This window comes from Falco cherrug, chromosome 20 (assembly GCF_023634085.1).
Source record: "Falco cherrug isolate bFalChe1 chromosome 20, bFalChe1.pri, whole genome shotgun sequence".
NCBI lineage: Eukaryota > Metazoa > Chordata > Aves > Falconiformes > Falconidae > Falco > Falco cherrug.
The window spans coordinates 5,829,589-5,842,410 of NC_073716.1; the positions used below are offsets into that span (position 1 = coordinate 5,829,589).

The 12,822-nt window shown below is 56.1% G+C and overlaps 4 protein-coding genes across 4 annotated transcripts; 2 read left to right on the forward strand and 2 right to left on the reverse strand.

Annotated features, from left to right (window-relative positions):
* Positions 1-1,855: 1,855 nt before the first annotated feature.
* Positions 1,856-3,055, reverse strand: LOC129734432 (feather beta keratin-like). The gene is made up of 3 exons (XM_055697811.1): positions 2,959-3,055; positions 2,534-2,682; positions 1,856-2,182 (listed from the first exon to the last, which is right to left on the reverse strand). The coding sequence occupies exons 1-3, from the start codon at positions 3,053-3,055 to the stop codon at positions 1,856-1,858; spliced, it is 573 nt and encodes a 190-aa protein (XP_055553786.1).
* Positions 3,054-5,385, forward strand: LOC129734433 (uncharacterized). Its single transcript, XM_055697812.1, is given in 3 exon segments — positions 3,054-3,242; positions 4,548-4,700; positions 5,059-5,385. Coding segments are annotated over 3 exon segments (669 nt in total).
* A 2,541-nt stretch (positions 5,386-7,926) lies between these two features.
* On the reverse strand, positions 7,927-8,237 carry LOC129734382 (feather beta keratin-like). Its single transcript, XM_055697585.1, has one exon. The coding sequence runs from the start codon at positions 8,230-8,232 to the stop codon at positions 7,927-7,929; it is 306 nt and encodes a 101-aa protein (XP_055553560.1). The 5' UTR covers positions 8,233-8,237.
* An 887-nt stretch (positions 8,238-9,124) lies between these two features.
* Positions 9,125-11,456, forward strand: LOC129734434 (uncharacterized). Its single transcript, XM_055697813.1, is given in 3 exon segments — positions 9,125-9,313; positions 10,619-10,771; positions 11,130-11,456. Coding segments are annotated over 3 exon segments (669 nt in total).
* The last annotated feature ends 1,366 nt before the right edge of the window (positions 11,457-12,822 follow it).

Sequence of the window (12,822 nt, forward strand, 5' to 3'; positions counted from 1 at the left end):
ATTTCTTTTTCACTACTGCAGCAATTACTGTAGGTGGTGTTTGGTTCCTTGTCTCAACCATGGTGTTCTCAGGTGGGGTTTAAGTCTCTGCCTCAACTGCCATGTTCTTAATTGTAGTTTGGATGCCTGGCTCAATCATGGCATTCTTGGAGGTAGTTTGGGTCCTTGTCTTAACCACTATCCTCTGATAGTACTGAATCGTGGCTTGACAGACTCACTGCAAGCCCCAGTACCACGCTAAAAGCAGCTGGTTTTCAAGCAGTTGTCACCCAGGGAACAATCACCTCAGGGCATGTTTCACTGTTGCTGCACCCAAAAGTTGCCTCCTCTTACACCAGCCTGACATCAGATTCTGCAAACCCCACATTAAGCCAACAGTGTTAATTAGGTAACATTAAATACCTCACATTAGGGTGAATAAGGACCTCAGGAGCCTGCACAACGAAACAACTCACAGCAGTCCTAGACTGGAAGAGGGTATATTTCCTCACCCTCTCCGGTAGATAGCTCCCCCAGCACAGTAAGGGCGTCAGTGCCAGGGCAAAGCCATAGTCTTTGGTTCTGTGAATGTATTCCCAGGCTTAGCAAAATAAAGAGATAAAGGGTGCAGCAAGTGCACTCTTAAACTCACACAAAAGCATGCCAGTTAGTAACTACTACAGCTATACCATGCTCAATTCGAAACTGCTGATGTCCCGAGTCCCATGGTGAACACCAAAAAGATTGTGGTGAGTTGACCTTGTCTGGCTGCCAGGTGCCCACCAAGGCGCTCTATCACTGCCCTTCCTCAGAGAGAAAGGGGGGAGAAAATAAGATTAAAACCAGATGGGTCGAGATAAAGGTAGTTGAATGAAGTAAAGCAGGGAAAATGTGTGGAAATGAAGCAAAGCAAAAGGACTTATTCTCTACTTCCCATCAGCAGGCAATGTCCAGCCACTCCTGCGAAGCAGAGCACAATGCACTTAGCAGTTGTTTCAGAAAAGAAACTCCCTAATAATGAATGTCCCCTGATGCTCACTGTTCTTTCTCTTAGAATGTATTGCTGACCATGATGTCATATTGTATGGACTATCCCTTTGGTCAGTCTGAGTCAGCTGTCCTGCCTGCGTCCCCTCCCAGTCTCTTGTCCACACCCAGCCTACTTGCTATTTGGGGAATGGGTTGGATTGACAAGGTTGCTGCTTAGCAAACACTGTCCAGCAAAACCCAAACCACGTATGTGTTCTCAAGACCATTCTACCTAAAACTACAAAGAACCAGGTAACTGGTTCTTAACAAAACAACTTCAGTCAATCCCAGGAAGACCCTCTACGATGCTTCTAGTAATCGCTTCACATTTATTTCCAACAGACCCCTCACAGAACCATCCTGAATGTGTTGGGAGATCATCTGCCTGAGAAAGATGACACAGAGACATGGGCTGGGATGCAGCGGAACTTTAATGAGTCAAAAGAGGGAAATAAGGTCACCCTGAGTGAAGGTCCCAGTGCAGGGAGCACCAGGGGCAGAAAGGAGTCTGCAGCCCTCAGCTAGGCAGAGATGCTGCCAGCTGTCCATCTACCTGCCCACAGAGGGAGCAGGGCCAGCTGGCCACCCCCCAGGCTGCCTTTCTGGTACTCGCAGCTGAGGAGACCACAAGAGAACAAGGACACAGGGCGCAAAAGAAAGAGTGGAAGCACGTGAAGGGCAGACACGGGCTGTGCTTTCTGAGAGCCCAGGCTGGCCTTGTCCTTTTGCAAGGGGTGCTGGGGTTGCTCAGCCCCTCTGGAAGCAACAAGCCGATGCTCCGTCCCCAGTGCGGTACCATCGTGTGGGTCCCTGGGTGCCTTCTAACCCAGGGCCATGGCCAGCAGCTTTAGCAGGGGAAGGACCTCCTGCCGCAAATGCCGCTGCCCAAGCCAGAGAGGCTGAAGCCCCCGGAGTTGATGGGCACTCCCTCAGAGCTGAGGATGCTGCCAACGGCAGCGGAGGTGGAGGAGCCCACGGCGGTGTTCTGCGGGAAGGAGCTGAGGATGGGGCCGGGCAGGGTCACCACCACGGCGGAGGGCTGGATGAAGACATTGGAGTCCTGGCACTGCCTGACACAGGGCTCGTTGCAGCTGTTGGCCAGCGGGGTCGGGCCGCAGGGCCGGCAGGGCATGCACGGGCTGTAGCAGGACATGGCTTGGGGCTGGAGGTGCACCTGGGAGAGAGAAGCAGGGGAAATCAAAGCACAGAGGATGGTTGAAGAGCAGCCTGTCACCCTACAATGAGGGAGACCCCTTCCCTCAGAGCAAAAGTGCCCCACCGACACTGACAAAGCCCAGGGAGGTCTCAACCTAGCTCATAGCTCAGGAGACCCCTCAGCCAAATCTCAGCGCTTCTCCATGCCACACCTTCTGCTCCTTTTCCCTCTCCCATGGCAAGCAGCCTCAAAACACAGCACAGGACAAAGGGTAGGTATGTGCTGAGAAATCCCAGAGGAGGAGGAGGCGGAGGAAGAGGAGGTTAAGAGTCAGGAATGGGATGAAGACAAAAAGCGCCTCAAACTCACCTTGTTCACAAGGAGACGGAGGCGAGAGAAGTGGATGAGAGAGTGAGGAGAAGGGCCTGCTTTTATACTGCTTCTGCACCGCCCCAGGCGCACAGTCACTGCACGCGGGCAGTAATTTTCCAGCAGGCTCACCTCCAAAGCAAAATGTCCTACCTAATGGCACATGTTGTGTTTTGGTTTCCATCAGTGCTGCCATTTCATTTCCTCATTTCTGACATGCTTGCTCTGCCGTGCAAGTGCCTTTCATGTGCTGGGATGAGACACCCAGGGGTATCCTGGGCAGGACTGTGTCAGCGTGGGCAGAGGATGGCTCCTCAGTGGTGGAGGAGTCCCGCGCAGGCAGGGGATGTTGGCTTGGGGCAGTGCAGTGCGAGTGTTTGCAGCTCCCTTGGCAGGAAGAGGCCCAGCTGTGCTCCACGCCGCACGTGTCAGCAAGCACCCGCAGACTCCTCGTTTTAAGGACGTGCCGTGTGCTTCTCTCTCTTCCCTCTGCCTCCGCTCGCTCCCACGGTCACTAGCCATGGCGTCTCCAGGCAGCCGGGCTGTGCCAATGGTTTCAGCCGTGTTCCTCTTGATGCCCTTTGCTCTGGGGAGAACATTTGCCAAGCTGCCCGAGTACGCAGGGCTGGTCTTCGGAAAGCCAAAGCCCACCTGGTGCTCCATCAGGCAAGGCACGTGGAGGGCACTGAGGAGATCTTCTTCCACACAGGTCAGCAGCAAGGCTTGGCCAAAGTCAGCTGCAGCGCTGAATGGGGCAGCTTCACCGGGCACAGGGGTTACAGGCAAGGCGGAGGTGCTGCGGGGGTTCGCGGCCCTGGTCTTGACTGGCAAGAGCTGCTGTCGAGGGACCGGGCCTCTGCCATTCCTTGGCAAGTCTGGGGCAGGGAGAGTCTTACCCACAGTCGAGGAGGATCAGGTGTGGGGACATTTAAACCGGTTGGAGAGACACGAGTGCATGCCACCAGATGCCTGCATACCCCGTGGAGGGAGAGGAGGGGTTGCAGAAAACGTGTCCCCACCGGCTGGGGCTCCTCCCTGGCCGTCAGGCGATACACCTTCTCTTGGCATTAGTGCTTCATCATGTCGTCTTTCCCAGGCCCCAAAGGCCTCCTCACCTTGGAGCACAACCCGGCACCACTGGAGAGGCAAGGGAACTTCCCCCAGCTCTCCCAGGGGTGACGGCTGGCAGGACCCTGCCGTGCCACGCGCGTGGGGATGCTCAAGGAGGGGGTGGGCTCGGAAGGCACGAAACCAGCTCTCAGACTACATCGAGGAGGTGATGCTCTTCCCTGCCCTGCAGACATGGAGGCAGCTGGGACGCGTCCCAGGAGGGCAAGGCGATGCCTGCAGTAGGCAGGCTTCCTGGGATAGACTCTCCCTACCCACGGCCAGTCACACTCTAATTTTGGGTTGGCGTGTGTCAGCCCTTTGGCACGAGGCCAAGCCAGGAGCACGGGCTGCCTGCAGGCCCGTGTCCCATCAGGGCTGAGGGCACTGCTTGCGCACCCCCAGAGGCTGCCACGACAGGGGTTGTCTTTGCCAAGGAAAGCAGCAAATGTCTTCCAGAAAGGCAAGTTTTCCTTGGGCGGAGCCATTTGAAACCGGCCGCGCAGCCCACCTGCCGATAGAGGCAATGATCAGCGACTGCTGGCGCGAGCAGAGGGGCAGGGAGGGACAGTCCTGCCCAGGGAGAAGGACGCGGCCTGTCCTCATTTGGAGAAGCTTTGGGCACTCAGGGGAGGACGACATTGGTGGGAAGACATGTGCACCCTCCTGCACAGGGTTTTGGGAACAACCTCACTGTATCGCCTGAGAATGATGTCCTCCATCTGCACAGAGCCCTCCCGTGCTCAGGGGCATGTCTTCTGGCCATGTTGACATGGTCCTGCTCAGGAAATCCTTGGGCTCCTCATCCCAATCTTCAAAAGAGCCTCCGTGCCCTAGTGGTCATGTCAGAAATGAGGAAATGAAATGGCAGCACTGACGGAAACCAAAACACAACATGTGCCATTAGGTAGGACATTTTGCTTTGGAGGTGAGCCTGCTGGAAAATTACTGCCCGCGTGCAGTGACTGTGCGCCTGGGGCGGTGCAGAAGCAGTATAAAAGCAGGCCCTTCTCCTCACTCTCTCATCCACTTCTCTCGCCTCCGTCTCCTTGTGAACAAGGTGAGTCTGAAGACCTTTCTCCTCCTCCTCCTCCTCCGGGATTTCTCGCCACAGAGCTGCTGGTTTCTCCTACCGTGGGTCCTGGAGCAGCTTTCATGGCACAGGGAATGGGGCTGAAGTTGTGGCGTGGGGAGCGGCTGGGTCTCGGTTGAGGTGTCTCCTGAGCTATGGGCTAGGTGGGAAGGTGCCTGGGCTTGGTCCCTCACGGCAGGGCACTTTTGGGCCATAGGGAAGAAGCAGCCCCTGTGCCTCCCTACACAGCCTCCAGCTCTCGTCTCCAGCTCGTGCCTTGGCTCCCTCGTTGTGGTATGACAGGCTGCTCCTCACCCAGCCCCCATGCCCTGCTTCTCTCTCCCAGGTGCACCTCCAGCCTTGAAGCATGTCCTGCTACAGCCCGTGCATGCCCTGCCGGCCCTGCGGCCCGACCCCGCTGGCCAACAGCTGCAACGAGCCCTGTGTCAGGCAGTGCCAGGACTCCAATGTCTTCATCCAGCCCTCCGCCGTGGTGGTGACCCTGCCCGGCCCCATCCTCAGCTCCTTCCCGCAGAACACCGCCGTGGGCTCCTCCACCTCCGCTGCCGTTGGCAGCATCCTCAGCTCTGAGGGAGTGCCCATCAACTCCGGGGGCTTCAGCCTCTCTGGCTTGGGCAGCGGCATTTGCGGCAGGAGGTCCTTCCCCTGCTAAAGCTGCTCCTGGCACTGAGGCCTCCGCTCACATCACCCTCCTTTCCCTCTTTTGACTCATTAAAGTTCTGCTGCATCCCAGCCCACGCCTTCGTGTCATCCTTTGCCCTGCAGATGCTCTCCCAAGATGCCCAGTGAAAGAGACGCATGTTGCTCAGGGCTGGGGCTGGGAGGGGGTTACGGGGGATGCTTTTGCAGTGCTTGTCAACGCAGGCTGGCATTGAGTATGCTTAGTCATGCCTTGGCTGACCTGCTGGTCTCTAAATTTATCTGCCTGTTTGCGTTGGGATAGGATTAGCCAATGTAGTTCAGTGACTGCTATCCACTTTGTTGTGCACACCTTTTTGTTTTCCTTGCTAAGCTCAAGTCCACGATGCAAGTAGTCAGGAAGGAACATGTTATTGAGAAGACATGGGTTCAGGCTTCCCAGGGCACACCAGGAGAAGCCATCCTATCCACAGTGTTCTCAAAATGAGCGACGCAGTGCAGTGGTTTGCCTTATCATAGAACCATATTATCATGGGGTGGTTTGGGGTTGGAAGAGACCTTTAAAGATCACCTAGACCAACGCTCCTGCCATGGCCAGGGATATCTGTCACTACGTCACGTCACGCAAAGCTCCGTTGAACCAGACCTTGAACGCTTCCAGCAATGGGTCATGCCGTCATTCTCCGGGCAGCCTTTTCCAGTGTCTCACCACTCTCATCGTAACATATTTCTGCCTTATGTCCAACTTAAGCCTACCCTGTTCCAGTTTGAAACTGTTGCGTCTTGTCCTATCACCCCAGGCCTTGATTAAATGTCCTCTCCGGCTTTCTTCTAAGTCCCCTTTATATATCGAAAGGCTGCAACAAGGGCTCCCCAGAGCCTTCTCTCCTCCAGGCTGAAAACCACAAACTCCCTCAGCCCTTCATCCCAGGAGACCTATTGCAGGCCTCTGATGCCTTTTGTAGCCCTTCTCTGGGGCTGCGCTAACAGGTCCATGGCCTTTTTTATACTGGGAACGCCAGGCTGGACGCGCTACTCACATTGCTGGCTCGTCTCCAGTTTTTTCAGCCACCATTGTCCATAAGCCCTTCTCCACAGGGCTGCTCTCAACCATTTCTCCTCCAGTCTGTATCGACGTTGAGGACTGCCCCAACGCAGGTGCAGCGCCTTGCACTTGGCCTTGTGGAAGCTGCTTTTGAGGTAACACCATCAAAGCAGGTGCAACTCCCAGCACTCTTCCCAGACACCGAGGACTGCCATCAACAGCCTGGGCTATATGAGCAGGAGCACAGCCAGGGGATCGATGGGAGCGACGGTCCTGCTCTGCTCGGCACTCATCTGACAGCATGTAGAACACTGCGTCCCATTTTGGGCTCTAACGCAAGAAAGATTTTGACCAAGTGGTGTGAGTTCAGCGGAGGGTGGCCAGGATGGTGAGAGGGCTGGAGCACTTGGTAAGGGAGCAAAGGCTGGCGGCATGGGGCTCGCTGAGCGTGGAGAAGAGAATGCTTTGGTGGGAGACCTACAACCACGCCTGGAGTAGCTGTGGTCACTGAAGAGCATTGAGTCATTCTCTCCAGCCCCAGATAGGAAGAGAAATATAGGAAGAAAAGGGTCAGCCACCCGAGGCGTGACTAAGTATACTCAAAGCAAGCCTGTGTCACTGCACAGCCACCCCCAACAACCCCCTCCCAGCCCCAGCCCTGAGCAACATGCGTCTCTTTCACGGGGCATCATAGGAGAGCATCTGCAGGGCAAAGGATGACACGAAAGCATGGGCTGGGATGCAGCAGAACTTTAAAAGAGTTGAAAGGACCAGTAATGGGGAAATGTGACTCAGCTAGGTCGCCGAGGAGACAGGCAGTGTGAAGGAGCTCTCCTGAATGCTTTTTGGAAGGAAAAAAAGATTGCAAAAAGCATCACTGAAGCATCTGCAAGACCACAAGGCCTGTGGACCACAGCTGATGTATTCCCAAATCTATTGACAATGTATTCCCAAAGATGCCGTGGCAGTATATTCTCTACTGTTCTCGTGCTTTTGTTTTCCACCTGCACTTCTCATCACGCCGCAACTCTGAATCTCAATGCTGTGGGTAGCACAGGTTCTCCTAGGCTCTCCTGGGAAGGTCTTGCCACTGCCTTGTCAATGACATATTGATCTCTCGTCCTCCTGACTACTTGCTTCACAACGTTGAGATGACCAAGGAAAAAGAAAAGTAGACAGCAATGAGCAAGTAATACATGAACTACCTTGGGTCATTCTATCCCAGTAGAGTCCATGTAGGCAGAGAAGTTTAGAAACCAGAGGGTACACCCAACTCACCACTAAGCACACTCAAGGCAAACCTGTGCTGACAACGGCTGCACAGCCATCCCCAACAACTCCTTCCCAGAACCAGCCCTGAGCAACAGCTGTCTCGCTGGGCATGTTGGGAGAGTGTGTGCTGAGAAAAGGATGACATGAAGGCATGGGCTGGGATGCACCAGAACTTTAATGAGTCAAAAGAGGGAAAGGAGGGTGATGTGAGCGGAGGCCTCAGTGCCAGGAGCAGCTTTAGCAGGGGAAGCACCTCCTGCCGCAAATGCCGCTGCCCAAGCCAGAGAGGCTGAAGCCCCCGGAGTTGATGGGCACTCCCTCAGAGCTGAGGATGCTGCCAACGGCAGCGGAGGTGGAGGAGCCCACGGCGGTGTTCTGCGGGAAGGAGCTGAGGATGGGGCCGGGCAGGGTCACCACCACAGCAGGGGGCTCGATGACAAAGGTGGAGTCCTGGCACTGCCTGACACAGGGCTCGTTGCAGCTGTTGGCCAGCGGGGTCGGGCCGCAGGGCCGGCAGGGCATGCACGGGCTGTAGCAGGACATGCTTCAAGGCTGGAGGTGCACCTGGGAGAGAGAAGCAGGGGAAATCAAAGCACAGAGGATGGTTGAAGAGCAGCCTGTCACCCTACAATGAGGGAGACCCCTTCCCTCAGAGCAAAAGTGCCCCACCGACACTGACAAAGCCCAGGGAGGTCTCAACCTAGCTCATAGCTCAGGAGACCCCTCAGCCAAATCTCAGCCCTTCTCCATGCCACACCTTCTGCTCCTTTTCCCTCTCCCATGGCAAGCAGCCTCAAAACACAGCACAGGACAAAGGGTAGGTATGTGCTGAGAAATCCCAGAGGAGGAGGAGGCGGAGGAAGAGGAGGTTAAGAGTCAGGAATGGGATGAAGACAAAAAGCACCTCAAACTCACCTTGTTCACAAGGAGACGGAGGCGAGAGAAGTGGATGAGAGAGTGAGGAGAAGGGCCTGCTTTTATACTGCTTCTGCACCGCCCCAGGCGCACAGTCACTGCACGCGGGCAGTAATTTTCCAGCAGGCTCACCTCCAAAGCAAAATGTCCTACCTAATGGCACATGTTGTGTTTTGGTTTCCGTCAGTGCTGCCATTTCATTTCCTCATTTCTGACATGCTTGCTCTGCCGTGCAAGTGCCTTTCATGTGCTGGGATGAGACGCCCAGGGGTGTCCTGGGCAGGACTGTGTCAGCGTGGGCAGAGGATGGCTCCTCAGTGGTGGAGGAGTCCCGCGCAGGCAGGGGATGTTGGCTTGGGGCAGTGCAGTGCGAGTGTTTGCAGCTCCCTTGGCAGGAAGAGGCCCAGCTGTGCTCCACGCCGCACGTGTCAGCAAGCACCCGCAGACTCCTCGTTTTAAGGACGTGCCGTGTGCTTCTCTCTCTTCCCTCTGCCTCTGCTCGCTCCCACGGTCACTAGCCATGGCGTCTCCAGGCAGCCGGGCTGTGCCAATGGTTTCAGCCGTGTTCCTCTTGATGCCCTTTGCTCTGGGGAGAACATTTGCCAAGCTGCCCGAGTACGCAGGGCTGGTCTTCGGAAAGCCAAAGCCCACCTGGTGTTCCATCAGGCAAGGCACGTGGAGGGCACTGAGGAGATCTTCTTCCACACAGGTCAGCAGCAAGGCTTGGCCAAAGTCAGCTGCAGCGCTGAATGGGGCAGCTTCACCGGGCACAGGGGTTACAGGCAAGGCGGAGGTGCTGCGGGGGTTCGCGGCCTTGGTCTTGACTGGCAAGAGCTGCTGTCGAGGGACCGGGCCTCTGCCATTCCTTGGCAAGTCTGGGGCAGGGAGAGTCTTACCCACAGTCGAGGAGGATCCGGTGTGGGGACATTTAAACCGATTGGAGAGACACGAGTGCATGCCACCAGATGCCTGCATACCCCGTGGAGGGAGAGGAGGGGTTGCAGAAAACGTGTCCCCACCGGCTGGGGCTCCTCCCTGGCCGTCAGGCGATACACCTTCTCTTGGCATTAGTGCTTCATCATGTCGTCTTTCCCAGGCCCCAAAGGCCTCCTCACCTTGGAGCACAACCCGGCACCACTGGAGAGGCAAGGGAACTTCCCCCAGCTCTCCCAGGGGTGACGGCTGGCAGGACCCTGCCGTGCCACGCGCGTGGGGATGCTCAAGGAGGGGGTGGGCTCGGAAGGCACGAAACCAGCTCTCAGACTACATCGAGGAGGTGATGCTCTTCCCTGCCCTGCAGACGTGGAGGCAGCTGGGACGCGTCCCAGGAGGGCAAGGCGATGCCTGCAGTAGGCAGGCTTCCTGGGATAGACTCTCCCTACCCACGGCCAGTCACACTCTAATTTTGGGTTGGCGTGTGTCAGCCCTTTGGCACGAGGCCAAGCCAGGAGCGCGGGCTGCCTGCAGGCCCGTGTCCCATCAGGGCTGAGGGCACTGCTTGCGCACCCCCAGAGGCTGCCACGACAGGGGTTGTCTTTGCCAAGGAAAGCAGCAAATGTCTTCCAGAAAGGCAAGTTTTCCTTGGGCGGAGCCATTTGAAACCGGCCGCGCAGCCCACCTGCCGATAGAGGCAATGATCAGCGACTGCTGGCGCGAGCAGAGGGGCAGGGAGGGACAGTCCTGCCCAGGGAGAAGGACGCGGCCTGTCCTCATTTGGAGAAGCTTTGGGCACTCAGGGGAGAACGACATTGGTGGGAAGACATGTGCACCCTCCTGCACAGGGTTTTGAGAACAACCTCACTGTATCGCCTGAGAATGATGTCCTCCATCTGCACAGAGCCCTCCCGTGCTCAGGGGCATGTCTTCTGGCCATGTTGGCATGGTCCTGCTCAGGAAATCCTTGGGCTCCTCATCCCAATCTTCAAAAGAGCCTCCGTGCCCTAGTGGTCATGTCAGAAATGAGGAAATGAAATGGCAGCACTGACGGAAACCAAAACACAACATGTGCCATTAGGTAGGACATTTTGCTTTGGAGGTGAGCCTGCTGGAAAATTACTGCCCGCGTGCAGTGACTGTGCGCCTGGGGCGGTGCAGAAGCAGTATAAAAGCAGGCCCTTCTCCTCACTCTCTCATCCACTTCTCTCGCCTCCGTCTCCTTGTGAACAAGGTGAGTCTGAAGACCTTTCTCCTCCTCCTCCTCCTCCGGGATTTCTCGGCACAGAGCTGCTGGTTTCTCCTACCGTGGGTCCTGGAGCAGCTTTCATGGCACAGGGAATGGGGCTGAAGTTGTGGCGTGGGGAGCGGCTGGGTCTCGGTTGAGGTGTCTCCTGAGCTATGGGCTAGGTGGGAAGGTGCCTGGGCTTGGTCCCTCACGGCAGGGCACTTTTGGGCCATAGGGAAGAAGCAGCCCCTGTGCCTCCCTACACAGCCGCCAGCTCTCGTCTCCAGCTCGTGCCTTGGCTCCCTCGTTGTGGTATGACAGGCTGCTCCTCACCCAGCCCCCATGCCCTGCTTCTCTCTCCCAGGTGCACCTCCAGCCTTGAAGCATGTCCTGCTACAGCCCGTGCATGCCCTGCCGGCCCTGCGGCCCGACCCCGCTGGCCAACAGCTGCAACGAGCCCTGTGTCAGGCAGTGCCAGGACTCCAATGTCGTCATCCAGCCCTCCGCCGTGGTGGTGACCCTGCCCGGCCCCATCCTCAGCTCCTTCCCGCAGAACACCGCCGTGGGCTCCTCCACCTCCGCTGCCGTTGGCAGCATCCTCAGCTCTGAGGGAGTGCCCATCAACTCCGGGGGCTTCAGCCTCTCTGGCTTGGGCAGCGGCATTTGCGGCAGGAGGTCCTTCCCCTGCTAAAGCTGCTGGCCATGGCCCTCGGGAAGACCATCCTCTTGTGGTCTCCTGTGCTGCAAACACCACAAAGGCCACCTAGGAAGCACCTTCTGGCCTTGTTCCCTCTTCGGGGCAGGCAGATGGACACCTGGTGGCATCTCTGCAAGAGCCATTGGGCAGACATGAATTCTGTTGTTCCCTGTGCTTGGGCCTCCACTCACATCAACCCCACTTCCTTTTTTTGATTCATTAAAGTTCTGCTGCATCCCATACTATGCCTTATTGTCATCATTTTCTCTGCAGATATCCTGCCAACATGTCTGGGGAAAGATATGTTTCTTAGGGGTGGTCCTGCCGTGATTTTTAACAAAGGCTTGCTTTGAGTGTACTTAGCGTGACCCTCTGTTATCTGAATTTCTCTGCCTAGCTGAGGCTGGAAGAATTACCTCACACAGTTCAACAACCATAGCTCTCAAAAGCTGCTTCTGGGTTTCCCACCAAAGCATTAATTTCTCAATGCTCATCAAGATGTTTACTGCAGCCTTTCATCCCCAAGCAAGTGCCCTAGTCCTCTCTCCATCCTGTCCATTCTGCACTGAACTCACTCCGCTTAGTCAAGGTCCTTCTTGCATTACAGCCCCAAAGATGACATAGTGTTCTAGATTGTGTCTGGTGGGTGCTGAGCAGAGTGGGATGATCATTCCCATCAATCTCCTGGCTACACCTCTGGTCATATAGTCCGGGTTCTTGATGACAGCCCTTGGTGTCCAGGAACAGTGCTGAGTGCCACACCTCTTTTGATGGGATCACTGCAAAAGCATCTTTTCCTGGCCCTGCTTTTGTGCTGTTGCTTAGCTTTGGCTGAAGGATACGTGGGGAGACATAGCTGGTTGCTGCCAAGCCAGTTGTTGATCAGGGCTCTACCTACATTTTTATTGCCAGGTGTGATGTTCTACAGCATGTCACAGCTCTTTCATCATTTTTGGTCAACCATTCCGTGGTCATGTCCTGCCTGAGCCTCCTTCTCCAGCACAGCAGCAACAAGGGGAAGAGGAATTGCTACCCCCCATCGCCCTCATTTTTCTTCACCCCACCTGAATAATTCCCAGACGCCTGTGGGGTTGCTGCCCTCCCACAGCCTAGGCTCCTCAACTGACATCAGCAGTGGCCACACACATCTCTGAAGCAAGTACACTGAGGCCAAGAAGGTATGTCTGGGCAAAGGCTCAGCAAAGCTGGGCCTGATGGCCATGGGTCTGGAGGAGTCATGGATGACTTCCTCTCCTGAAAGTGACAGTGCCCCCAACAGGGCCACTATGCTGTGTCCCTCCGTCCCCTCCTTTTGTGAGCAGTAAAGGCTCCCCATGCATCCTCGGGACTATGCCCTCAT

Coding starts and splice junctions, on each gene's coding strand:
- LOC129734382 (XM_055697585.1), bottom strand. CDS start 8,232: ATGTCCTGCTACAGCCCGTGCATGCCCTGCCGGCCCTGCGGCCCGACC.
- LOC129734432 (XM_055697811.1), bottom strand. CDS start 3,055: ATGGCTAGTGACCGTGGGAGCGAGCGGAGGCAGAGGGAAGAGAGAGAA. Junction 2,683..2,958: donor CTGCGGGTGCTTGCTGACAC/GTGCGGCGTGGA, acceptor GCCATTAGGTAG/GACATTTTGCTTTGGAGGTG. Junction 2,183..2,533: donor TCCGTCTCCTTGTGAACAAG/GTGAGTTTGAGG, acceptor TCTCTCTCCCAG/GTGCACCTCCAGCCCCAAGC.